Source organism: Rhinoderma darwinii, chromosome 9, assembly GCF_050947455.1.
Source record: "Rhinoderma darwinii isolate aRhiDar2 chromosome 9, aRhiDar2.hap1, whole genome shotgun sequence".
NCBI lineage: Eukaryota > Metazoa > Chordata > Amphibia > Anura > Rhinodermatidae > Rhinoderma > Rhinoderma darwinii.
The window spans coordinates 60,767,515-60,795,217 of record NC_134695.1 but is presented as its reverse complement, the minus strand read 5'-3'; the positions used below and the strand labels follow the sequence as shown (position 1 = coordinate 60,795,217).

General features: G+C 44.2%; 1 protein-coding gene across 3 annotated transcripts in view; it reads left to right on the top strand.

The window, feature by feature from the left end:
* The window catches only part of LOC142660872 (para-nitrobenzyl esterase-like), a 32,373-nt gene that overhangs the window by 2,282 nt on the left and 2,388 nt on the right, over window positions 1–27,703 (top strand). Inside the window, exons 1-9 of one of the 3 annotated variants that reach the window (XM_075837881.1) lie at window positions 4,925–5,017; window positions 13,863–14,551; window positions 15,893–16,000; window positions 18,472–18,668; window positions 21,162–21,364; window positions 22,870–22,928; window positions 23,016–23,183; window positions 25,688–25,909; window positions 25,992–26,143. In XM_075837881.1, the coding sequence (XP_075693996.1) occupies window positions 5,004–5,017; window positions 13,863–14,551; window positions 15,893–16,000; window positions 18,472–18,668; window positions 21,162–21,364; window positions 22,870–22,928; window positions 23,016–23,183; window positions 25,688–25,909; window positions 25,992–26,134 (1,803 nt within the window). In that variant the 5' untranslated portion in view covers window positions 4,925–5,003 and the 3' untranslated portion in view covers window positions 26,135–26,143. Of the gene's footprint in view, window positions 1–4,924; window positions 5,018–13,862; window positions 14,552–15,892; window positions 16,001–18,471; window positions 18,669–21,161; window positions 21,365–22,869; window positions 22,929–23,015; window positions 23,184–25,687; window positions 25,910–25,991; window positions 26,269–27,703 lie in introns of those variants that run through there. The other 2 variants (XM_075837880.1, XM_075837882.1) reach the window with 2 other exon arrangements.

The window sequence follows — 27,703 nt, the reverse complement described above, 5'->3', positions numbered from 1 at the left end:
TGGAGGTAATTACCCACACATCCTGACCAAACATCTAAAGCTATGCAAATGGTTACCTGTGGTGTGTCTGCCATGTGGACCAGGTGAAACAGATGAGAATGGCCTACGCTTAAAGAAAATATGATGCATCAAGGCAAACCCCATCATAATTGGTATTTGGAGTGACCCACATAGCTAGTAATACATGAGGGCTATTTCCCCTAATCATATGTCAAGTTCACGTCCGTATACCCAGAGGAACTGCCTTGAATTGGCTATTGGCTAAAAACATGGGTCTATTACAGTGGTGTTTGATATGCCCTGGTTGGTAAATGTCTGCACAGGTGAATGCAGGTAATATTATATTTCTAGGGGATTCCTGCAAGAACACATGATCACTTTTGTGTTTCTCCATAGAAATACAACTGTGTAATGGGAGGAGTCGCTTCATTATCATATGAACAACTCTCAGTGACATCCCCAGCCAGTGAACTGGAGGGAAAAATTGGGTTTAAAATGCCAGTATCAGTCGTTGGGGATCCATATCTCGGTTGGAGTGACTGACCATATTTTTTCAGCTGTCCCCACAGCCAGGATATCACTGCTGTACATCCGTAAGGTTTTGTTCAGTTTCTTTTATCCCTTTTATTTTTATAAACTGAATGCATTGTAACTGTATGTATATTTTTTTATCTTTTAATCTATTTTTTTGTATTGCACTGCACTATTGTGTATTCAATTTCAAATATTTATAAGTCTCTTCCTTGTAGTCTTACAGAACTCAATCTTCTGAAGGTGAGGATCGTTACCTGTATTTTATGTTCTATTTAGATAACCTGTGTTATTGTAACTGGTGTTAAGGGAACATAGAGACGTCGGCCCCTATTGCCTAGATAAGTATAGGTGGTGGTAGCATACTGTGGTATAAATTATTGGGGTGTTGGAAACCTACGTGAGTCATTTAGCATTATTCTGTCTTCTAGAGGAGGTGGGTGTGGAGTTATGTGGTAAATTAATAAGCTCAGTAGCGTAATTCCCCCCTGTGACGTGACCTGAGGCCGGCGATCGTCACAGGCATGTTTAAACCCATCATGCCCAACCCTTTATTCTTTCAAAATCTGCCATCGGGTGAGAGTCGGGACACCCCGATACACATTAGATGATCGGTCAGTCATGTCAAATTCAGCGGGTTTGGCAGACATTCATCTGTGTGGTGTGAGAAGGGGGTCCGTCGCTTATGTACAGCCCAGGGCCCAAGATCATATTAATCCAACACTGTAGTGAATTATTGAAAAGGCGAAATATTAAGTATTGTGTTGTTTCCTGCATTTTTTTCATAGGACTTGTAAAACGCCAGAAGTATCAAATTGTAATATACTAAATAAACAAATTTACTTAGTAACAAATTTGTAATTTACTTACGGTTTTAAATTGTTACTGTACATGCTGATCGTATCATTTTAAAAAAGTAAAATATTATCGTTGTCGGCAGCACATCTCCCTGTGTAAACAGACGCGCTGCCGACATGATAATAATGTATGAGGACGAGCGATGTCTCGTTGATTGGCGCACGCTGCACCGGCTGAATTTCGGCAGGTGTAAAAGGCCCTTTAGTCTCTGTTCACATTAGCGTTTTTCCATTTTAGGCGGGGGATTCAGGTATTGCAGTTTTATTTTTGCTGTCAAAATGAGCAGAATCTGTATGGAAACCTGTCCCCTCTTATTCTGATCTAGCACCAGATCCTTTAGTTACATCGCCATTTTCAAACATTAAAGTAAAATTGTAATATTATTCAGAATTTATTACATTGAACATTTTAGTAAATAATTTCACGTATTATTATTACAGTATTGTTTGCGGTGTTCAGTGGTTTTAATAAATTCAAGCTGTTTTACCTGTCTGGGCAGCACCACCAAAGATAATCCTCTTATTCAATATCTAAGAATAAGATATAAAGGTGTGTTACCCAATCCTGCATCTCATAATGGGCTTTATGTGTAACCAGTCGTGCAGCAGTGACTGATAGAAACACATTACAGATTTCATTATTTCAGTTTAGAAAATACTCTTATTGGTTGTATGGGCAACTGCATTCTCCTCCCTCTGGGATCCACTCCCTAATAAACACTGTATCCTCCTGACTCTGGGATCTACTGCCTAAGAAACCTTGTATCCTTCTCCTCCCTCTGGGATCTGGGATCCATTACCTACTCAGGTACACTGTATCCTTCTCCTTTTGGGATCCATTCCCTAAGGAACACGGTATCCTCCTCCTCCCTCTGGGATCCACTCCCTAATAAACACTGTATCCTTCTCCTGACTCTGGGATCTACTGCCTAAGAAATCCTCTATCCTTCTCCTCCCTCTGGGATCTGGGATCCATTACCTAATCAGGAACACTGTATCCTTCTCCTTTTGGGATCCATTCCCTAAGGAATACTGTATCCTTCTCCCTCTGGGATCCATTCCCTAAGAAATACTGTATCCTTCTCCTCCCTCTGGGATCCATTACCTAATCAGGAACACTGTATCTGTCTCCTTTTGGGATCCACTCCCCAGGGAATACTGTATCGTTTTCTCCCTATAGGATTCATTCCCTAAGCAGGAACACTGTATCCTACTTCCCCTGGGATCCATTACCTAAGAGGAACACTGTAACCTCCCTCTCTCTAGGATCAATTCCCTAAGGAACACTGTATCCTTCTCCTACCTCTGGGAACACTGTATCCTTCTCCTACCTCTGGGAACACTGTATCCTTCTCCTACCTCTGGGAACACTGTATCCTTCTCCTACCTCTGGGAACACTGTATCCTTCTCCTACCTCTGGGAACACTGTATCCTTCTCCTACCTCTGGGAACACTGTATCCTTCTTCCCCTCTGTGATCCATTGTCTAAAAACAATGTATCTTTCTTTCCTTCTGGAATCAATAGCATAAGGAATACTGTATCCTTCTTCCCCTCTGGGATGCATTGCCTAAGGAACACTGTATACAATCGTAACTGTCTGCTGCCACCACTAGGGGGAGGTTTGGAGCTTATTGCATACGGTTTCATTATTTACAATCTGCAGTAAACCCTTCCCCAGGGGCGGCTGCAGGCAGCCTGAATTATATTATTTTATGCTATGACCATGCACGGGATTTGTAGCTCTTTTCAGAAAAATACCAACTACTAGCAATATATACTATGAAATTAATTAGAACAAAATTGTGGTCCTAATTAGGCAAAAAATAGTGTTCAAGGATTGATGTTCATTCAATTTAAGGTTTAGTGGTATATTAAAGGGGTTGCTCAGTTTAGAAAACTCGTTTTCATACACCCCGTTAGGGAGTTCTGAGTTAATATAGGGGGGGGGGGGGTGTTTCTGTTTAGGGTCATTATCTCTTGGTGGAGAGCGGTAACAAAGAGCGTCTCTCGCTCTGGAGGACCTGTCCTGCATTACACAGACAACCGATTCATATGAATGGACACTGTGTAATGCTTCATTTCCCCTGTGATGGCGCTGCAGGAGAATAAAATACTTACTGATGAGTTTTCCACAGATTACAGTTCATCACTGGGGATCACGAAAATGCAGTGGCACGCTATATGCACTAAGATTTATGCAAACAGTCAATATTTTTGTATTATTTTAAGCTGAATTACTGCCATATTTACTGTGCTTCAAATGTAAGGTTCTTAGGGTATATTTTCTTTAAATTGTGTGAGCCCACAAGATGACCTCATTCAGATGTGTCCCTGACATTACACCTGTATAACAAGAGAATCCCCTCTCTCTTGGTCCGAAGCCTACAAAATGTAATCGTAAGGGCCAGTTCACACGTTGCGTAAATACTGCGGACTTTCCGCAACGGAATTCGTTGTGGAAAATCCGCAGCAAATACAGTAGCAGCAAAGTGGATGAGGTAAAACAAATCTCATCCACACGCTGCGTAAATACTGAGCAGAAATACCGCCCAGAAATTGACCTCATGTACGGAAATTAATTCCGCAGCATGTCAATTGTCTTTACGTAAACGCTGCTTATATCTTGCAGGGTTTCCCCATTGAATTCAATGGGGATGTAAATCCCACATTAAATAGCAGTAGTTCCGCCGCAAAAAAACAGAATACGGAAAAAAATAAATAATTAAATTTGCCTAGGAGTCTGTGTTTCATCCTCCTGGGATGATGGTTTATCCCATGTGACCGCCACTGCAGCCAATCACAGGCTGTAGTGGTGGTCACATGGGGCTGGCCTGGATGACGTCAGAGGACCAGAGCCCATGAGGCTGGCCTGGATGACGCTTCATCCAATGTGACAGCCGCTGCAGCCAATCACAGGATGAGACGTCCCCCCCCAGGAGGCCGACCGGCCAGGCCGGCTTTCGTGCTGCAGTTTTTCGCAGCGGACATTCCGGCTGAATAACTACACCACAGTTTGGTGCACTTTTTCGCACAGAATTCCCTGCGGCAGACAGGGCGGATACGCTGTGTATTATTACGCAGTGTATCTGCCCCTTGTGAACTCAGCCTAAAGGGGCAAATTGTTTAAAATCTGCGCTGAGAACCTTACATGAAGTATAGTCACTATGGCAGTAATGCAATTTAAAATGATTCAAATATTCAGTATTTGCATATATCTTAGCGCCCGCAGAGTGGAAAGTTATTCAAGTCGGAGTGGAAGTTTATTCTGTAAGACCCTTCAGCTGCCTGACCTTTTTGGTAATGCCCAATTGCCTCCAGTGTGCCCCCCGTGATATAAAAATATGCATCATGGAAAGTGTGTAGTACAGCGAAATCCTAAATGTGGTGACCCTGTTACTTGTAGGGTAAAACAACAAAAACAAAAAAAAACACCCATGCAGCAAGAGGCTGTAACTAATCCCGAGCATTACGACAGCTTCTATTTAATAGTCACTCAGAACCGTGCCAGGGAAATACACGGAGCCGGGGCAGATACAGAGCAAAGGTTGAGTCCGGCTCAGATGCCGACAGCAACATAGGGAGGGGCAGAGCTGTTCTTTCACATTACACCATCATGGCGGGGAGCAAGTGAGTAGTCTACTCCGAAAGGGGCGGCTCCGGGCCGGGGGGGGGGGATATGGAGGAACAGGATCATGTAGGGAACACAGACACTTGTTCTAAGGGATTAACCTATTCACAGCCACTGTCATGAGAGGGTGGCAGCGTCTTTCTATAAGCAACGAGTTAATCTATGATCAGTCACTACCTGTCACCTCTGAGCTGTAGTTAGGCTTTCCTTCACCCGGGCAAAGATTAAGTCCCCCCCCCCCCCCCCTTTGGAACTTAACTACATTTTTCTCCCCTCCCGATAAAATGTTAAGTAACTCTTCGGCCCCATGAACACGACTGTAAAAAAAACACTGTAATTGCGGACCGGTCCGGTTCTATTGGCCGCGGATAACTTTCCATATTGCTACGGAAGAGTGACCGTGCCGTAGAACCGTGCCGGGAATTATGGAGCATGTCCTACTTTTCGATTTTTACGGGCCGTGCTCCCATAATTTGTACGACTCAAAAAATGCCTCAAAAAACGTCTGAAAAGAAGCCTCAAAAGAGGCTCCAAATTTCATTCTCCGCTTCAAAAACGCCTGAAAATCAGAGAGGCTGTTTTCTCTGAAATCAGCTCCATATTTTAAAGATGTTTTTTGCTAAGCGTGTGAACATACCCTAAGGCTGGAGTCACACGAGCATGTTCGGTCCGTAAAGGACGGAACGTATTTCGGCCGCAAGTCCCGGACCGATCACACTGCAGGGAGCCGGGCTCCTAGCATCATAGTTATGTACGCATAAAATAAAGGCTCGTGGGAACAGAACATCGTAATTCCCATTGAAAGCAATGGGCGGATGTTTGCAGGCGTATTAGGGACGTTTTTTCAGGTGTAATTCGAGGCGTAAAACGCCCGAATTACGTCTGAAACCACTGCGTGTGAACATACCCTTAGACCCAGGAGAAAGGTGTATTTTTGGGTTTGGGACCCACTTTAAAGAGATCTTCTTGTCATGGCAGGTGGGTTCACACAGTTTCATCTAAAAGTGCGCTAAGAACCTCACATTTGTAAGTATAGTAAACTATATATCAGGCCTCAAGCACACAACCATATTGTTGCGGCTGCAATTTATCAAAAAAATTTCGGTTAAATTGCGGACCCATTCTTTTCTATGGCCCCATGCACACGACCATGATTTACACGGATCGGCGCGGGGGCCGCAATTGAGCACCGGAAAAACTTTATTGCGGATTTACCAATACTGGTGAATTGTTGTGGATCTTTAAGTCAGGATGACACACGGATGCACAGCAAGGGTTTCTACGGACCCATGGATTTGCGGACCGCAAAACCAATACGGTGGTGTGCATGAAGCCTAACATTTGGTGGTCTTGGCACTTGCAGAGTGCTGTTGCAATGGTTTTTTGTTTTGTAATGTTCGTCATCTTGTTAGGATGTGCTGCCAACTTTTTGTGTTTTGTGTTAGACCTTATTGTCCTGTGTGTGCAATGGCCGCACTGTCAACATGTCTATTGCGTGGAGGCACTGGTCACGCTCCGCAATAATACATTTATGTTATCATAGGATAAGTTTAGGGTTATGGTTTTTACAATCCTAACATTTTTATCTTGGCTTAGAAATCGCCCTCTGCGCAACTTTCTATTGCCGCCCCCTCCCCCAATCTCTTATGGTGTACAAATAACCATAGTGAACCATTATTAGGCTATGTTCACACGGGGTATTATGCCGAGTTTTTTGACGCGGAAACCGCGTCGCAAAACTCGGCAAAAACGGCCCGAGAACGCCTCCCATTGATTTCAATGGGAGGCGTCGGTGTCTTTTTCCCGCGAGCAGTAAAACTGGCTCGCGGGAAAAAGAAGCGACATGCCCTATCTTCGGGCGCTTCCGCCTCTGACCTCCCATTGACTTCAATGGGAGGCAGGAGAAAGCGTATTTCCCGCTGTTTTATGCCCGCGGCGCTCAATGGCCGCGGGCGAAAAACGGCGCGATAATCGCCGCGAAAATCGGCGTGCAGGGAGAGGAATATCTGCCTCAAAGTTCCAAACTGAATTTTGAGGCAGATATTCCTCCCCCAAAATACTCCGTGTGAACATAGCCTTAAACCTAGTAAACCTTATTAAGAGCACCAAAAAGTGAGAAATTAGTAAAAAAAAAAAAACAAGTGAGAACACTTCCATACATTTGCCTAAATAGCAATAGCAGATAATGCCGCGGCCACCACCAAACACTGCAAAGGTCATATACCAAACACTGCGAAGGTCATATACTGTACAGTGTCAGAGTAGCCGTGCCACACAAGTAACTGCCACTAGACCGTGTACAAGTAATACCAACATATAGTGACCGAATAACGGCTCCAGATATAATAGAATAGTGCTATACAATGTAGCTGTATGAGGGCTTGTGTTTTATGGGACACACAAATCAGAATGTTGAGAATAAATAATCTAATGAAACAGGAAACCTCCAATAGAAAAAAATAACAAGAACGAATAAAATAAAGAAAATACATTATATAATAATAACACTAAAAAAGAATTGGACGAGAAACCTATCAATCAACTGAAACCATATAAGGGTGTATTCACACTATGCGTTTTTGACACGTTTTTGGATGCGTTTTCACAATGCGGCTGAAAACCACACCGATAAACACGTGCGTTTTTACCGTGATTTGCTGCGATTTTGGAAATCGCGGTAAAACTCATTCATTTTTCGGTGCGGTTTTTGGACACACAGCAAAAACGCGTAAAACAAACACAGCAAAAATGCACAGTGTGAATACACCCTTAGCAGACCTATAATATGGCCTCTCTTATTTGATTGGCAATCAATCTTCAGCAATTCAAGTCTTGGTCTGATCGGGTAATGGACATGCCTATCGAACTAAGCTAATAAATGGCGCTGAGAAAACAGCGTCAATACTCCTAGAAGAAGCTGAGATATACTGAAACGCGCGTTGGGACGATCACTAGGCAGCACGTTGGGGACACAATTTGCTACTGTAGTTAGTCTAGCCACACACTTAGGGTACGTTACGACTGAAATTACGGTGCTGTTTTCAGGAGAAAACAGCACCGTAATTTCAGCCGTAATGGCATGTGCAGGCGTCTTTCGCTGCGTCCATTACGGACGTAATTGGAGCTGTTTTTCCATGGAGTCAAGGGAAAACTGCTCCATTTACGTCTGAAGGAGTGACCTGCACTTCTTTGACGCGGGCGTCTTTTCTACGCGCCGCCTTTTGACAGCGGCGCGTAAAAAAAAAAGTCAGTCGGCACAGAACATCGTAAAGCCCATTCAAATGAATGGGCAGATGTTTGCCGACACTTTTGAGCCACATTTTAGGACGTAATTCGGGGCTAAAACGCCCAAATATTACGTCCGTAAATAGTGTGTGTGAACCCAGCCTTATTCTTGCCTCACAAGTCATAACCGGTAGCTCGCTGTCACGGCGTGCTGGTCACACACCGAACTGACAGTGCAGATGCCGGAGATCTCAATAGAAGCCATATGTAGTTGTCTCTCATGCGGCGTTAAAAACATACACCACAGAGAAAGCTAGGCAACTACAATAGCTGTATTGTGCTACGGACAATACTACGGGGAGCACAGGCAATGTTGGGGCTCGTCCACACGTCACAGAATTGTTGCGTATTTTCCTTCCGGAATTTCGGACAGAAAATACGCAGCAGAATACAGTAGCAGCAAAGTGGGTGATATTTAACAAATCCCATCCACACGCTGCGGAAAAATTCAGAGCAGAAATTGACATGCGGTGCGTATTTTTCGGACCGCAGCATGTCAATTCCTGCTGCGGAGAGTGGACTGAATTGCTGCGTTTTTCAGAGGAGACGTCACCATCCCCCAACATTGAGAAAAATTATGCAAAATACACATAATTTTCTGCAGTAAATGGTGCGTTTTTGCCGCAGCGGAGAGTCTAATACTTTCATTGCTGCAGAAGCTGCGGCCAGCACTCTGAGGGTTTTCCTGTGATTACCCTGTGGACTGTGCTCTGCTCCTGCGTGGAAGGCGACCGGTTCCATCATCATTGGATGCAATAAACCTTGTTGGAGCTGCCCTGTCATTGCCAGCTCTGTTGATCGTGTAATAAACTTAGACAACTTTTTTTTTTTTTTTCAAGGTAAACAAGCTGTTTTTAAAACCTTTTGTTATGAGACTATCCCATGTATTTATGTAGTTATCGGTCGCCCTTCTATACTTTCTACAGTGTGAAGCCTTAAATTGCACCCCATATGCAAGATGAGGTCTTACAAAGGATTTATAGGGGGGTTTTGGTATGTTTTTTTTATTCACCCTAAACGTTAATTTGCTTTTGCAGCTGCTGCTTGGGATTGAGCGCAGCTTAATTTACTGATAACAATACAGCTAACAGTCCTTATATCACACCTAGTTGCATTCAGACCACAGTAGTATAGATGCATATACATTACTGTATATTTCTCAACATGAAATGTGACTCTTTTTGCCGTCAAATGCTTGTCAAGGAAAGCAAACAAATATTTATTCTCTTGAATCACCCCTTTACGCTGGCAGGATCCTCTATTCCCCAGTTTGAAATTCTAAATTAATAGAGGAGGGTCCCCTATTCAAGGCTCTCAACTTTAAGCCAGAGGGAAGAAGGGCTACAAAGAGTCCCTCTCACTCCAGGGGGACCCGGTACATTTCTCACCCAAGTGCAAAAAAAAAAGTACATTGTACCACATGATAAAAGTGCACAAGGATGGGGTCTATCGCAAGCCCCCTCCAAAAGGAAAAATTCTGCTGTGCGCCCTTGGAAACAGACTACAGTTTAGCTCCACTCCGGTGTCAGACATGTGACCTAACAGCTTAGCTCTAATTTTTTAACCCAATACATTCTTCTACTGCTTCCCCTATTTGAGGCACACATGTGAGGTCCAATTTTGGCTAGATGTTTAGTATTCGGGAAGGCCCCAGGAAGCGGTATTGTGGCGGCCATGCTGTGGCAGACCCTGTTCAGAGCGGTTGTCAAATTGCTCGGTAATGGCCTGCGTTGTTGCAGGTGAAACGGCTGTTTAGCTGCAAAATTGTGTGGCCATTAATGAATATACCTTTATGACCGCACATTTTTGCATGCAGACAAACAATTTACCCGCGACGACCCATTAGAGAGCGATTTGACAACAGCACCAAACAGGGCGCTGGCGCAACTCTGTGCCGCATCGCAGCTGTGCCAATGCCGCGCTTTGAAGGCTTAACCTTAGAATTTAATCCTTTAAATAGCTGATTTGCTGGACCAAACTTGAGAAACCTCTATCAACATTTTAAAAGTATTTATAAAGCGGCTTCCCTCCCCCTTGGATAGATCATTTAAAGAGGCTCTGTCACCAGATTTTGCAACCCCTATCTGCTCTTGCAGCAGATAGGCGCTGCAATGTAGATTACAGTAACGTTTTTATTTTTAAAAAACGAGCATTTTTGGCCAAGTTATGACCATTTTTGTAGTTATGCAAATGAGGCTTGCAAAAGTACAACTGGGCGTGTTGAAAAGTAAAAGTCCAAGTGGGCGTGTATTATGTGCGTACATCGGGGCGTGTTTACTACTTTTACTAGCTGGGCATTCTGATGAGCAGTATCATCCACTTCTCTTCAGAACGCCCAGCTTCTGGCAGTGCAGATCTGTGACGTCACTCACAGGTCCTGCATCGTGTCGGCACCAGAGGCTACAGTTGATTCTGCAGCAGCATCAGCATTTGCAGGTAAGTAGCTACATCGACTTACCTGCAAACGCCGATGCTGCTGCAGAATCATCTGTAGCCTCTGGTGCCGATGTGTCCCCGCTCGTCTGACACGATGCAGGACCTGTGAGTGACGACACAGCGTGAGCTCTGGAGAACACGGCTGTGTCTGCACTGCCAGAAGCTGGGCGTTGTGAAGAGAAGTGGATGATACTTCTATGCACAACGCCCAGCTAGTAAAAGTAGTAAACACGCCCCGATGTACGCACATAATACACGCCCACTTGGACTTTTACTTTTCAACACGCCCAGTTGTACTTTTGCAAGCCTCATTTGCATAAATACGAAAATGGTCATAACTTGGCCAAAAATGCTCGTTTTTTAAAAATACTGTAATCTACATTGCAGCGCCTATCTGCTGCAATAGCAGATAGGGGTTGCAAAATCAGGTGACAGAGCCTCTTTAAACATGAATGGAGAAAAAAAATATCACAAAATCATCACAAGATAAGTAAACCTTTATAAAAATGTGGCAAGTTGTTATTCAGAAGTGGAGTTTTCCTTCAAAGGCTATGGACACCTGTTTGTTTTTTAAAGAAATATCTGTATTTTTACAATTTGTAATTTGATTTGATTAAAAAAAAATCAATCACTGTTTAACTTCTGCAGCTTCTATGTATCACAGTACATAGAAGCTGCTGAATCCTGTTCCAAAAGAGCGGTGGTTTGTCAGCTTGTTCAGGGCCGTTCTAACACATTAGTGGGCACAGTGCAAACATGTCACGAGTGGGCCCCCCCTTTCTGGTGACAGGTAAAATAATGCCCCCTACACGTTATCATGCCCCCACACACAGTGTAAAATGCCCCCATAGTCCCTTCTCACACAGTATCATGCCCCCATAGTGCCTTCTCACACAGTATCATGCCCCCATAGTGCCTTCTCACACAGTATCATGCTCCCATAGTTCCTTCTCACACAGTATAATGCCCCAATAGTGGCCCTCGCACAGTATCATACCCCCATAGGGCACCACCACACAGTATAATGCCCCCATAGTCTACTCACACACAGAATATAATGCCCCCATAGTGCCTTCTCATGCAGTATCATGTCCCCATAGGGCACGACCACACAGTATCATGTCCCCATAGGGCACCACCACACAGTATAATGCCCCCATAGTCTACTCACACACAGAATATAATGCCCCCATAGTGCCTTCTCATGCAGTATCATGTCCCCATAGGGCACCACCACACAGTATCATGTCCCCATAGCGCACCACCACACAGTATCATGTCCCCATAGCGCACCACCACACAGTATAATGCCCCCATAGTCTACTCACACACAGAATATAATGCCCCCAAACACACTTTTACTTTCACACCACATTTGGGACTAACGTTCAGTATAAATGCCAGGTAATGCAGACAAGCCTATAGGCTATTATTAGTCAGATGTGTGTCAGAAGAGTGTCCCTTTTGGCATACGCTTGGCCGGTATATGTCGGGATACCACACAGTATAAATTTTTTATTGTGAGCCAATGGCAGATGTATACAACTGCAAAGGCAACTGGGCATTGGTTTGGCGCACCACCTAAAACGGCCCAGCCCAAAAGTGTATATATATCTATGGATGTATCTAAAGGCTTTTCCTGGCAAAACTGAAAGATATATGTACCAGGTATAAAACTGAGACATATGTACCAGATATATAGATGCAGAATTTAATCTGATTAAAGGGTAGATCAGGAATATGCGTTGGGTGAGATGTTGTCAGACCTGCCTGAGGGCATCCACACCCACAAGATGAAGCGCCACCTGCAGAAGGTTTCACTATTAACATATTGCTGTGCTGCAAGTGGCTTTATCCCATTGTGAATCCGGCAGCATAGGAGCAGTAGGTAATTCTTGCTATTCTTTTTTCACGTCTACCATTTTGTTTAACCCTTTATTTCCCAATTAGCTGTTTTTCATTGTTGACATTATTCCCACTGATTTTAGCTCATCTCTGGTAGTATGGGGTGTGGAGCAGGTAGCGATTGTATACATATGTTTTACCCATATGACTTGTCTGTTTGCTTCAGACCACTGTTTCCCAACCAAGGTGGCCTGGCATGGGGCAGGCAAAGCAGTCAACAAACCTCAGCCCGAATATAGAATCATTGAATGTTTTACCTGCTCTTATAGCAAACTTTTTTGAGATCGGGATAAAAGTAGAGGTTTCCCACAAGTGGAAAAGTTTTCAGTGGTTCAAGGTTGGGAATCACGGCATCACATAGTTGCTGGTCGAATAAGACAAGCGTTTCCGACATAAACAACCACACTAGGATCGGCCAAGGGTTCATGTTTATTCACACAGAGAGTGGTGGCGCCGCTTATCTCCAAGGAAACAAAGGACTGTGCATGTTAAAATCCGATCTATTCAATCTTCTTTCCCTCAATAGTCAAAGAGCCGTCTGAATGCCCCCATACACATGAGATTGTTAACAGACCATTATCTAAGATGTATCTGTAGTCTCAAAAAACTTTTAATATGTCATAGAGATAATTTAGAAGTTTTGATCCTTTGTCGTCGGGGGGGGGGGGGGGGGGGGGCTGAGACCCCCACCGTCGTTTAACTGAAGAGGCAGTAGCGCTCAGCTGAGAGCCCTGTGTCTTTGGCTGTGATCGGCGCTTCTTATTTGGCTGGAGACGGGTCACATAGAACGTCCATAACCCATTTTCAGCCTAACGGGGGGCACCGATCACAGACAAAGATTACATAAAAAATAACATTAATGGGGAAGTATTTATTTGTGGTGTACTTTTATACTTCTACTATACTTCTATCACTCCCTACTATATATATAAAAAGAAAATTTGCAGCACTCCAATATGAAAAAAATGGTGGTTTATTATACATATGCCTCCTTTCTCTGGTGGATTAGGCGGACAAAAGTTCCCTATGACTACTCTTCCTGGCACGATCAGCAGACTATAATCCTAGTTTACAGTTTACTCTTTAACACTAGAGGGATTTGGGGACCCTTTCTATTTTGCTTTAGTGAGAAACGCTCCCATACAGCCATAATGATAGTAATGATGATAAGCTTTGGAATTCGTAGCAGTCACGGGTGTGTCTCTTTTTGATTGGCAGACGTGTGAATACACGGGGGACGGCGGGCTCCCAATCTGAATTTAAACATCTGGTAGACTCTGAAGAAGACGACGATATATTCCTGGACAAGGACTTGGATACATCAGACCCTTCTTGCAACTCTCCAACTAACAAGATGATGGCAGCCATGTGTGGGGGTGTTGTGATTCTGAGTTTGGTGGTGGCAAGTTTGGCGTATCTATCTGGAGATTCCGCATGCACCTTCGTAGATGTAACTACATCATGTGGCAAAGTACGTGGTCAGCACTGTGACAAAATTTACATGTTTAAAGGGATTCCTTACGCGAGTCCCCCCATTGGCTCATTACGGTGGAGACCCCCAAAGGAGCCTACCCACTGGAAGGACACACTGGATGCTACGGAGTTCAAATCCACCTGTGCCCAAGTGCGGACTTTGAGTGAAACGGGTGAAGTGACGGGATCAGAAGATTGCCTCTATATCAACGTATGGACACCCTCTGTGGATCACGATGCAGACCTGCCGGTTATGGTCTGGATACATGGTGGATATCTTCTCATTGCTAGTGGATCAGAGCCCGGGTACTCCCCTACTGAGGACCTAGCGAGGGACAGTCAAATAGTTCACGTCAGCTTCAACTACCGTCTAAATGCATTTGGATTCATAGCTTTGCAGCAGCTGAGAGAAGGATCCCCCACCAATACCTCCGGTAACTACAGCACCCCGATAATATTCTATTCTTACTCCGTCACTTTCATCAGTGCAAAATGCAAGTAATAAATCATAGGTTACAATGGTCCTGTTCACTGAAGGAATACTCTGGGCAAAACTGATACTGTGTTATGCCTAGTGCATGGTGTGAGGGGGCGGAGCATGACACAGACATTCACTTTGTTGCTCTTTGAATCCCTGTGTCATGCTCCGCCCCCTCAGACCTGGCACTAGGCATAAGAGTGTTTTACCCGGTTTATATTTCTTTAATAGCTTGTCCCCCTCAATCTCACGGCAAAAGAAAAATTATGGTGCTAGATGCATAATGTTTAGGACAGTCGAACGTGGTAGTCTGACCGTCAATCCTCTTAGTTGCAGACAGTCTTATAAAATGGCATCGGTTGCATGGGCATTCTCGTGCTAAGTTGTTACTGTATCTTTTATGGGCAAATAATGGAAAGCGGGCACCTCCATTCTTGGGATCAGTGGGGTCCCAGCAGTTAGACCCTACTATCACACTTTTATGACGTATACAGCGGATACGTCATAACGTTGTTTGTCAGAAAACTCATTTATGGCAGCGGCGGGTATATTTTCTGTGCGGTCATTGCCATCATAATAAATAATCAAACTATGGTTCAAGCACATTTATAAATGCATTTATAATATTATATCCTTTCCTGTATCACTTTCAAGTTTGTGTGAAAACAAGCAAATTGTGCACAAATCTCCAATTTATTTCCAAAACCAGCCCTGGTCAGCAGAAATGAACCTGCTTGTTGATGGTTTCCGTGAAGTAACATATATTTTTATATATATAGTTACATTTCACATTTGTTGACTTTAGAGTCAATGCTAAAAAGGAAGTTGGAGCTTTGCTTTAAATGGGTGGTCTACTTTGGGCAATCTATTGTATTAGAAGGGTACCCTGATAATAAGCTGATTACAGGGTGTACTGCTGCTGGGACCCCTAACAATCAGCTGTAATCTGTGAGGGAACCCTACAGTAAATGTTCACTACTTTGCAGCGCCACCACAGGCAGAATGAAGCATTACACCATTCTTTAGGAAGTCCGTGTAATTTGTGGACATGCTGGGTCCTCCGAGCCAGGAGCAGTTATTTGTAGTCACACGAAATAGATGACGACCCCTTCTATTAACGCAGTGTTCTCTAATAAATCATTTGCACACGGGTTTTGTAAACCAGACAGCCCCCGAATGCCCATGGCCGATTTTAGTCCGCAGAAAAATGATGTTTGATACTAGGAGGAATGACTTCTATTCTTCTATTTATTCTCTGCTCTGTAATAACTTTTGTACACACATTACTGCCCTGCAGGTAACTATGGCTTCATGGATCAGATTGCGGCACTACAATGGGTACAGAAGAACATCAAGTCTTTTGGCGGAGATCCAAACCAAGTGACTATCTATGGCCAGAGCTCAGGTAAGATCAATCACTAGGGTTATGGCCGTCATTGTATCATTCTAAGAACACAATTCACCAGTGTGTCTACTTCTATTCTTCAGCAATGCCACCCTAATACTAAATCCACACTGTCCTGTCTGGTTAACAATCCGCCATATTAGGGGACAGAGAGGACCGGATAGGGTTATATGCGGATGACATGGCGTTGTTTATGGCGAACCCCAATGCCACCCTTCCTAGGGCCATATCCCTCATTAACGTTTTTGGAAGGTATTCCGGGTTACTAATTAATTGGTCCAAATCGTACCTGATGCCTTTGAGGCAGGATGACTGTGGATGGGGCACCCAGTTCTGTGGACTGCCAGTAACACCAGAGTTCAAATACTTGGGGATTAACATTGCTAGGGATAGTTCTAGATCGTACGGGTTAAATGTAGCGCCCTTGGTCACGTACCTAAGGGATAAAATACAGGTGTGGAAAGGTCTGCCTTTGTCAGTGGCAGGACGCGTTAATCTGTTAAAAATGATAGTATTGCCGAAGTTTTTGTATGTGTTGGAGCATGTGGATGTGTTGGTGCCTAAAAGCTTCTTTAAAATAATAAATTTGCTGTTCGCGCCGTTTGTATGGGGGGGGGGGGGGAGATCTAAACTCAAGCTGTCGATTCTACAAAGACCTAAATATGAGGCTGGGGCTGCGTTACCGGATGTTTTTCTATATTACTTGGCGGGTCAGCTCAGGTACTTGACTTCTTGGGTCTCCCCCCCCTAACGACTAATGCTGAGTGTCATTTAGCCAGGGTGTTGGGCTTGAAAACCCTGTGGCCGATATTGGAACTGCATGATTTTAGACACCGCTCCCTGTTACCCTTGCATAAGTTGGCCAGACGAGTCTGGCAACAGGCTAAAGATCTACTGGGGTTTGTGGTGGAGAGTCCGCTGTGGGAGAATCCGAGTTTTTCCCATTTGCACGGGATGGTGGGGAAACGTTACTGGTCCTCTAGAGGGGTAGCTGCTCTATCACAATTGATAACGGAAGAAGGGTCGGTCATGACGGTGAGTGAGATTCGGGCAGCATTCAATATACCACCGGGGGATGAATTATATTGCATACAGCTCCATCATGCTCTATTAGCACAATTTCCGCTGAACTCCGTGACGTACTCTAGCTGTGATTTGGTGGTGAGGTTGAACACGCCGTTTACACGTGGAGTCGTTTCTCAAATTTATTCTTTTCTACTGGAGGCTAAAATGCGAATGGAGCCCCTTGTGGCTGAAGATAGGTGGCGTGCACTAATTCCACAACTCACAGCGGAGGAATGGAGGGAGGCTCAGGGTTCCCATTTGCTGGTTTCACCAGCGGCAAACAATAAATTAGTGCAACTGTTCATCATCCACCAATGTTATTTGACGCCCGTAAGATTACATCGTATGGGAAGAATGGCGTCCTCACAATGTCATAGGTGTGGAGAGATACAGGCTGATTTTATTCACCCAATGTGGGGTTGTCACTGGATTCTTAGCTTTTGGGAGGAGGTGGTTGCATTATTGACAGCAGTGCTGGGGAGGACGATACCTTGTAGGCCGGAGGTGTGTTTACGGACTGCTCAATGAGGAACAATGGTCAATATATGAGAGAACTTTCCTCAGAGAAACACTATTCATGGCAAGGAAGGCGGTGGCCATGAGATGGATGGCGGATAGGGCCCCAACAGTAGCGCAATGGCGTAAATTAGTCAATGACATGCTTCCATTTGAGAAAATAGTGTATAAACACCGGGGGAAATCGGCTAAATTTGATTTGATCTGGAATGGTTGGTGCTCATCGAATCTCAATCGCTGTACAGTCCAAGGGCTATCAGATGCTCTGATTCAAGCTGGGGGCGGGAGCGGGTAAAGAAGTCGGGAGGAGGACACTTCCAGGTGCTTTAGTTTATGTTGTACAAAATGATGGGTGCGTTATTGCAGAATATTGAACTGGGGGCGTATTCCTACTTTCGTGATGTACCGGATTAAAAGTTGTGTTAGAATGATTTGATCAATCTGTACTATATATATGTGGTCTGCGAACCACGGTATAACATCATGGGTACCTGCGAGTACTCCTTTTGTATGTATTGATTCTTCTGACATATGTACTATTGAGTGTATAATGTTATCCTGATGTATGTGATGGTTTGACTCTGACAGTTACTTTTAATAAAACGAGTTTAAAAAAACCCAAAACAATCCGCCATATTAAGGCCTCGTCCAGAAGACTCACCCAGGTTAGGAGACATCTGAGGTCTTCCAAAAACAGCACCATACCTGTCCATTATTTGTATCTGGTATTGAAGCTCAGCTCTATTGAAGTGAACAGGACTGAGTTGCAATTCCACATGCAACCTGTGGACAGGTGTGGCACTGTTTATAGAAGAAAACAGCCATGTTTGTCCTTCCTGGACAACCCCTTCAACTTCTATTATTATTCCAAACCTCTTCTTTTTTTGCAGGAGGCACCTCAGTCTGGACTATGATGGTGTCACCCTTGGCCAAGGGTCTTTTTCATCGAGCCATAGACATAAGTGGATCCTCTGTATTTAAAGCCACTATGGAGGAGGCGGAGAAGGACAACCTCGTTTTCCTGAACTGCACTGGCTGCCAGGATGCTCAGTGCTTGAGGAATCTCAGTATAGCTAAAATCTTTCAGGTAAGGCTCAGGTCACATCAATTTGGACCATACAGTTGAAGCACAGTAAAATCTCTCTAAAAGACAACCTCTTTGATAAAACCACTGACCACCCCTTTATTTAGATCAGATTTTCAGTTCACCTAAGGAAGGATTCTCCATGCACAATTATTTTTTTTTAATTTAATGTAACCTTGCACTAGCCCTTTCTCTAAACACATATCCAAGAAAGAGTAATAGTAGCCAGCATTATGTCATTTACATGTGGAGGAAAGATGCTTCCATCATCAATATAGGAAAGGGTTCTTTACGGTAAGAGTAGTCAAATCCTGGAATTCTCTACCACAAGAGGCAGTAATGTCAAATGAAAGATCAGAATTTAAAACTAGACTGGAGATTTATCTAATTACTAAGGCTACATAGAGGTATAATCAATAAGGGAAGCCGTGCTAATTGGAAATCGGACTTATTAGATTAGATATCAGAACTTTTCCCACTGCCGTTGTGGGGAAGTTGGCTACAATTGCCAAGGAGGGTTAGTTTTTCCTTCCTCTGGATACAACAACCTAGGCTGAGAAAGGTTAGACTTAATGGACGGGTCGTCTTCTTTTTTTACCTAAATTACTATGCAACTGGGGAGAAATTACATTGGGGCATTCAAAGGGTGGATGACTTTACTCTTCTCAGTGGGGTGGGGGCTGCTACACTGGTCATGTTTGAGATTGAAAACAACATGAGTTTTCAATGTAGGTGCCTGCTGCTGAATTGATTTCTCTTTAAAGCGGCTCTGTCACCAGATTATAAGTGTCCTATCTCCTACGTAATGTGATCGGCGCTGTAATGTAGATAACAGTGGTTTTTATTTTGAAAAACGATCATTTTTGAGCAAGTTATGAGCAATTTTAGATTTATGCTAATTCGTTTCTTAATAGACAACTTTTTAACTTTTGACAAAATGGGCGTTGTGCAGAGGAGTGTAGGAGGCTGACCAATCAGAGACCAATCAGCGTCATACACTTCCCTCCATTCATGTCCATCTGTATTCACGGCACAGCGTCAGATACACCCACATTAACTTTACTGAAGTGTCTTGAGCGTGAATAGACATCACCTCCAGCCAGGACACGATGTCTATTCACACTCCCGACACTTTGGTAAAGTTTCTGTGGGACTTACTCACACAGCACAGCATGATCTCGCGAGATCACGCTGTGCTATGTGAAGCATAACTTGCTAAAAAAATGATTGTTTTTCAAAATAAAAAACACTATTGTTGTTATCTACAGTACAGCGCCGATCACATTATGTAGGCACTTATAACGTGGTGAAAGAGCCTCTTTAAAGAACCAGTTTTTAGGGCCACCCCCTGGCCCAGTAGCTACGCCCCTGCTTAAAAACATTTTGCCTGGAAAAAATGTTACTGGTCTAACAAATCTTAGTTTCTGAAAAGTTTAATATTCTCAAATGGCTGCATAGTCAGCAGCTCTCAGTCCAATAGAGCAGCTTTGGGACGTGGTACAAGAACAGGACATTTAGGCTGGGTACCCACATAGCATAAATGCTGCAGGTTTTCCCCATTGAATTCAATGGGGATGCAAATCCTGCAACAGAAAGCCAAGTGTTGCGACTTTTGCGGCGTATTCGCAATGATTATGCCGCAAAAATCACAACTACAGAAAAAGAAAAAAAAAAAACATACTTGCCCAGAAGTCTGTGTTTCTTCGTCCAGTCTGGCCTCCTGGGATGACTTTCCTCCCATGTGATTGGCTGCAGCGGTCACATGGGCTGCAGCGTCATCCAGGGAGGCTGGACCGTTCTGCAGAGGAGGGACGCATCGCCATAACAGCGGCCTAGATAAGCGTGAGAGTTTTTTACCGCTGCTTTCCGCAGCAGAAAATCCATCTGTCAAAACACACCACAATGCGTTGCGGTTTTTCAGACGGAATGTACTGCGGATTCCAGGTCGGATACACTGCACAGTTTTTACGCAGCGTATCCAACCCGTGGGAACCCGGCCTTACAACAATAATGTGCACCTAATGAATCAAGTGCAATTGTGTGAGGTCATCAGGTGAACATGAAACAAATTCTCTAAGGCTGGATTCACACGAGTGTGTTCGGTCTGTGATATACGGTCCATATGCCGGCAGTATTTCCCAGACCGAACACACTGCAGGGAGCCGGGCTCCTAGCATCATAGTTATCCATGACGCTCGGTGTCACTGCCTCCCCGTGGAATTACTGTCCTGTACTGAAAACATGATTACAGTACGGGACAGTTGTCCCGCAGCAAGGCAGGGACTCCTAGCGTCATAGATAACTATGATACTAGGCGCCCGGCTACCGACATGCAGACCGTATATCACGGACCAAACACGCTCGTGAGAATCCGGCCTAAAGAGAACTTGTTAGATTTGTTCTCCGCTCTAGAAATGTATACCTGAAGCGGCCACTTTTTGTATATTTCAACCCAACAGAGAAATGAATAGCAATAACATTGTCTGTTACTCCTAGTGCATCCCGTGGTATGAATACCCAGGCTGGGCTGGAGTGGACTTGTGTGACCTACCACTGAAAGGAAAATATGTTGGTCCAATAGCTGTGGTGGATGGTTACGTGGTGCCTGCTCCTCCACTGGATATATGGAAACAGAAAATACAAGGTTATAGTGATGTGCCATATGTGATTGGTACCACCCTCCAAGAAACAGAATTTGCGTAAGAAACCTATTGTGTAATTTAAAACCGGTATTGTGGGTTCATTATAACAAAGCCGTGAAACTCAAGATAACATTGGCCACCATATAAAAAAAAAAAAAAAAAAGATACAGAAGAAAACAACAACATAATTTTGGAATATTCCCATATAGATTACATTTTTACATCTCTTTCACACATGCATTAATATAAGTGAAACACAGATGAATGCAGACGTGTTATGTAGGTCTGGGCCCATATAAATGGTGAACGTTTTATAACGTATTAATGTAATTTATAGGGTCTACATTTTGTGATGATTATTTTCTTAATATCTCTTTAGAACGGCTGGCGCTCGGTTTTTCTAATACAGAGCTCCAAATCTCCTGCATAAGCAGTTAAATTATAAAATTCGGGCTGCCTGCAGCCACCACTAGAGGGAGCTCACTGCCTATTGTTTTATTATAGTGTTCAGCTCCTAAGCTAAACGCCCTCTAGTGGTGGCTGCAGAGAGCCACAATTTTAGCATATTACTCTATGCCTATGCAGAGAATTCACTTTCAGATCTGCATTGTCTCATTTTATTTATATTTGCACCTGTATTTCCTCTAATGTTGCAAATCCATATCAAATATGGGGGGGGGGGGAATAGGCTGCATTTTCTTTTTCTATAAAGGGTCTATTGACTTCTAAGGGGGCGATATGGTACCAATACAGACTATAGAACAGGATAAATATTTGAAAATACAAAGCTATGGATGCGTGACTGGCTACATGGATTAATATATCTGTATTGTGGACCTTCCGGATACGGACATAAAATATGCTAGTGTGAATGAGGCCTTAGAGCTAAATCTCCCACAATTCCCCCAAAAATCCATAAAGATGTGTTCACACTTAGAGACCTTCAATAATCTATAATAAATTGGTATTAAAGAGAATTTGACAGAAGTCACTTGGATGTCACCCTGCTCATGATATTTCTGCGGACATGTTCAGTATGTTTAGTGCCTTATACTGAAATCATAAGTCCACCTATGGTCACCATTTATATATATATATATATATATATATATATATATGTCTACATAAATAGTTGGTACTTTTTAAACACATTACCTTACTTAACTTGAACGGATCTGAAATTACAGCCTGTATTATACTCCAGAGCTGCATTCACAATTCTGCAGGATTCAGAGCTGAACTCTCCCGTGATTCCTTGCTAGATCAACGTCTGCTCAGAGTTTGCTCTGATGATTTGCATTCTGGAAGTGTCATCTTTCCACCAGGTACAATTATCTGATGTAAGAAAAATGAACTGTTCCCCTACATTATAGGAGCTTCGCTAAAATGTTAGTTGCTCGTTGATAGAAACCAATTACAATGTGCAGAATTGTGAATGCAGCTCTGGAATATAATAGAAGTATTATAGAGGGGCTTGGGCCAGCTAGTTAGCATGTTAAGCCTTTTGATGGATCTACCTACTATGCATCCATTTAAATTACAATTCTGCTTTTACTTTGTAGCCCATTTTATGCCAATATCTCCAAGTGGTCTGAAGAAGATTACCGGTGGTTTGTCAGCTGTAAGTGACGTTGATAAGGCACCAGAGTTCCTCAGATGGACCATAAAGGGTTCTTTATTTATTTTCTTATCTATCCTCTTTTTCTAGCACATCTCAACACATTTGGAGGAAACCTGTCCTCTGAAGCCCTGGCTCTCTATCCTACCTCCGAGTTCTGCTCCCAGCCTGAACGATGTGTGGAGAAAACGTACATGACCATGGTGTCAGACCTCCGAGCTTCATGTCCGAATAATGAGCGGGCCCGGCAGGCAGCAGGTACTGTATATAGACCACGTATCGCCATTGATTTCTTGCAGAAATGTCTATCATAGGGCTTGTAGAAATCCATACGCATGATGCAAAAACAAGCCCATTAAACTGGTTATGTGGGTGCTGTGTAGTCCCTGCAGTATGTGATCCACTCGCTAATATACATTCCGGTGCCCCGTCGCTCTGATTGAGATTTTCATAGATTTTTATAGCGCTGCCGGGGCACTGGAGGTCTAGCGGCGCAGTCTTCCTACATGAAGACACAACTCCTTGTCATGTGACCGGCCCCGCCGTACTCTGTAATTCGTGTACTGCTGCTGTTTCGGCGTCTGACCTCCCCTTGAAATCAATGGGAGGCAGAAAGAACCTGCCGAGCTAGTTTTTGAGCATTTTGTGCCTGCAGTCCTTACATTAGCTTCAATGGCCGTGGGCAAAAAACGCAGCGGAAAAATATGTGCAAAATACACCTCATGGAATTTTTCCAGCTCTTTGATAGATTTACCCCTCCCACAAATAATGCACCACACCAATCGTTCTGCAGCAGTCCGACTACGTAAGAGTGCGGGCATTTCCGTCTGTCTGCTAACAACATAGCTGGGCAGATCAGTAATAATATATTGGAGTCCCGGCTCACGTTGCTGCATCCCTTGTAGTTTGCATTCTGCATTTCGGAAACGCCTGGGGGCAGTCCCTAATAGCGGTCAAACTGGTTGTGACCGGTATAAGCTGTGTGCTCTGGAAAAGAAAGAGTTAAAACTTAAGGGTGTTTTACACTGGGCGATTATCGGGCAGACAAGTGTTCATAGAACGCTTGTTCCCAAATCATTGCCCGGTGTAAACAGGGGAGGGATTAGCAGATGAACGAACAAACGATTCATCATCTGCTGGTCGTATCGTTTTAAAAAAAAGTTAAATATTATCGTTGTCGGCAGCACATCCCCCTGTGTAAACAGACGCGCTGCCGACATGATAATAATGTATGGGGACGAGCGATCGGAGTAACGACCGCTCGTCCCCGTCCATAGCTCCGTGTCAGGAGCAAGCGAGCGCCGATCAATGAGCCGTCTCGTTGATCGGCGCTCTCTGCATCGGCCAAAATCAGCCGTTGTAAAAGGCCCTTTACTAATAAGAACAAGCACAGCTTTACCTGGCTGCAGGGAGTGGCGTTGTTAACTCTATCATCTCCAGAGCATACAGCTTAGAGGGAACAGTGGTGGTTCCCCAGCTTCCCCAGAAAAAGGTTGTTTGTTTTTTTGTAAAAAGGTGTGAGTATCTAAAAAGTGATGCAATAACAATAGTAAGTGAATGTATATCGTTAGGATTGCCAGGACCCCCACAATCTTCAGATTGAAAGGGCTACAGTGCTAATTAAGCCCTGTGGCCCCTTGTCACTTTCCTTGCACTGCCCTCTACATGCTAGGCAGGGAACTACAACATAGATCTATTCACTGGTTTGCTGCACAGTAGGTGGATGAGAGCGCCACTGTACAAGGAAAAATCATCATCTTAGGATCAGTAGGCGGTCCTAAAGGTCGGAGCCCCACTGAACATAAAATGGTTATAGGATGGGACCCCTTTAGACTGGGTTCACACGTCGCAGTCAAAGTTTGGATTTTGCCTCAATCCGCACCACTTTTTATGCGATTTTGTGAAAAACGCATTTTGACCATGACGTGTGAACCCGGCCTCGGGTCAACCTCTCCACGTAATAGATTTGTTGAGGATTTTCAGTCTCGATCTTTGGATAGAAAATATGCAGTGGAAACCGGTTGCAGGCAAGTGGATAGGATTTAAAAACTCATACACGCTGCTGCACGTTTTCTGCACAGAAATCGGAGCATTTGGCAAATTTTCAAACAATTACCATGCTCATTCTGGATGTTCACTGCAGATTTCATCCTTTTTCAATGTAGAAGGGGTGAAATCTGCAGCAAATTCTGCACGTAACCCTAGTGTTACTTAGGCCTCATGCACACGACCGTAGTGTTTTTCTGGTCCGCAAATTCCAGGACCGTGTTCCGTGAAATGTCCTCCGCAGTTCATCCGTATGTAATCCGCAAAATGCGGATGAAAAAAAAAGCCTAGGTAAAACAGGATGACGACAGAACTCATTCCCAGTCGTCGCCTAGCAACACTTCCGCAAACTGCGGTTGACACACGGAGGTGTACCCGCATTTTCCACGGGCCCATTGACTTCTATGGGCATGTCCGCATCGAATTTGCGGGCCGTAATAAGACATGTCCTGAGTTTCTGCGGCACGGATTTGCGGACATGCGGAGACCCGTGAAAACACGGATAGTGTGTATGGGCCCATAGAAATGAATGAGTCCGCAATTCTCCCGTGGATTTGCGGGGGAATTGCGGACGCAAAAACACATTCGTGTGCATGGGGCCTTACTGCTGAGGAAATGTTGCAGATATTCCGCTGGTTGGGGGTATCCTCAATGTTCCTGATCATGATGTTCTAAAAACAAACCGTCCATGTCCTCAATCTGTTTTGTTTTTCTAGAGACTCTGACCAGCCCGGTCTACCGCTATCAGGTCATCTACACTCCTTCCCGTCCAGCTAAAATCCAGAACTTGTTCACCTTCAATAGCTGGTTCTCCTTCCACATGCTGGATACATTGGGATTTTTTGGGACGCTGGACCAAGCTCTCGGAGAAACATCAGACGAGGACCGTGCTTTCCAGAGATTGGTGAGGAAATACTACATAGACTTCGCCAAAGAAGGTAAGAAATGGAGAAGAAAGTCAGGGACCTGTGACCGGATGTCTCCATGTTATCATTAACCTCTTTTTTCTCTTATGCACAGGGACTATGCCACCAGAGTGGCCCGAGTATCCGGATGGGACTGCTCTTTTATCCACATCACTGAGTGTAGAGAAGGACTATCGCTCTGCTCAGTGCGCGCTGTGGGAGAACAACGACATGTTCCGATATGCCTGGATCAACTGAACTGCTAAGGTTCTCCATTTAAAGAGGTTTTGTCACCAGATTCTGAAACCCCCATCTCCTATTGCATGTGATCGCCGCTGCAATGTAGATAACAGTAACGTTTTATTTTAAAAAAAACTTTCATTTTTGGCCAAGTTATGAGCTATTTTATATATTTGCAAATGAGGTTTGAAATGAACAACTGGGCGTTTTTTTTTTCGTTATGTCCAACTGGGCGTGTATTGTTTTGAACTGGGCGTGTTTACGTGTATGACGCTGACCAATCAGTGACCAGTCTAAAGCTGTGTATTGTCTGCATGGGAGGGGTTGGTGCAAAAGGCTGGCAATAGCTAAGGCCCCATGCACACGACCGTGTTCTGTCTGTGATATACGGTCCGCATGTCCCGGACCGAACACAGTGCAGGGAGCCAGGCTCCTATCATCATACTGATCTATGACGCTCGGTGTCACTGCCTTCCCACAGGAATACTGTCCCGTGCTGAATACACGATTACAGTACGAGACAGTTTTCCCATAGCGAGGCAGGGACTCCTAGCGTCATAGATAAGTATGATGATAGGAGCCCGGCTCCCTGCACTGTGTTCCGTCCGGGACATGCGGACTGTATATCACAGACAGAACACGGTCGTGTGCATGGGGCCTTAGCTATTGCCAGCCTTTTGCACCAACCCCTCCCATGCAGACAATACACAGCTTTAGGCTAAGTTCACATTGAAAAATGCACAAAGCCTTTCAGCTGTATGCTGTGTAACCATTAAATTAAAAACCACAGGTGAAACATTTAGGGTAAGTGCACACAGGGCGGATACTACACGATGTATCTGTCCTGGATGCCCGAAAAACCGCACCAAATTGTGGTGCAGATATCCATGCAGAATCACGGCTGTGGAAACTATCCTAGAGGAAAACCAGTTCACACTTACTTACCGCCGGGCGTTGTTATAGTGACACCATCTTCTGTTCGGAGTACAGCGCGGCCTCCTGGGATGACGCTGCAGCAGGCACATCGAACGAAACATCATACCAGGAGGTTGCGCTGCACTCGGAACACAGGATTGTGTCGCTATGACAACGCCCGGGGGGAAGTATCAACCTTTTTATTATTATGGAAAAAAGTTCTATCCAGTTTCTCGGCTGATTTTTTTTTCCGCTGTGTGTGGATGAGATTTGTTCCAATTTCTTCCACTCTGCTGCTACTGTATTACGCTGCGGATTTTCCATAATAAAATCCGTTGCAGTGTTTACGCCTAGTGTGTTCCTACACTTAAAAAGAAAACAAAAAAAAAAACTGGATGTGTTTCTATAGGCTGCATTTGACAACACAACAAAAAATTTTTAAGAAATCACTTCAAAATTGCCTGTTTTTCTCTTGAAAACAGCCTCGAAATAAGCAGGGTACAGGATAGGGGGATACAAGTGTGATCGCTGGGGGTCCGACTGCTGGGACCTCCAGCGATAAGGAGAACAGGGAACCGAAAGTCCGCTGAAGTTCTCCACGAGAATGGAGCGCTTGTGCACATGCGTGGCCGGTGCGCCATTCACTTCTAGAGCCGCCGGACACAGGCGCTC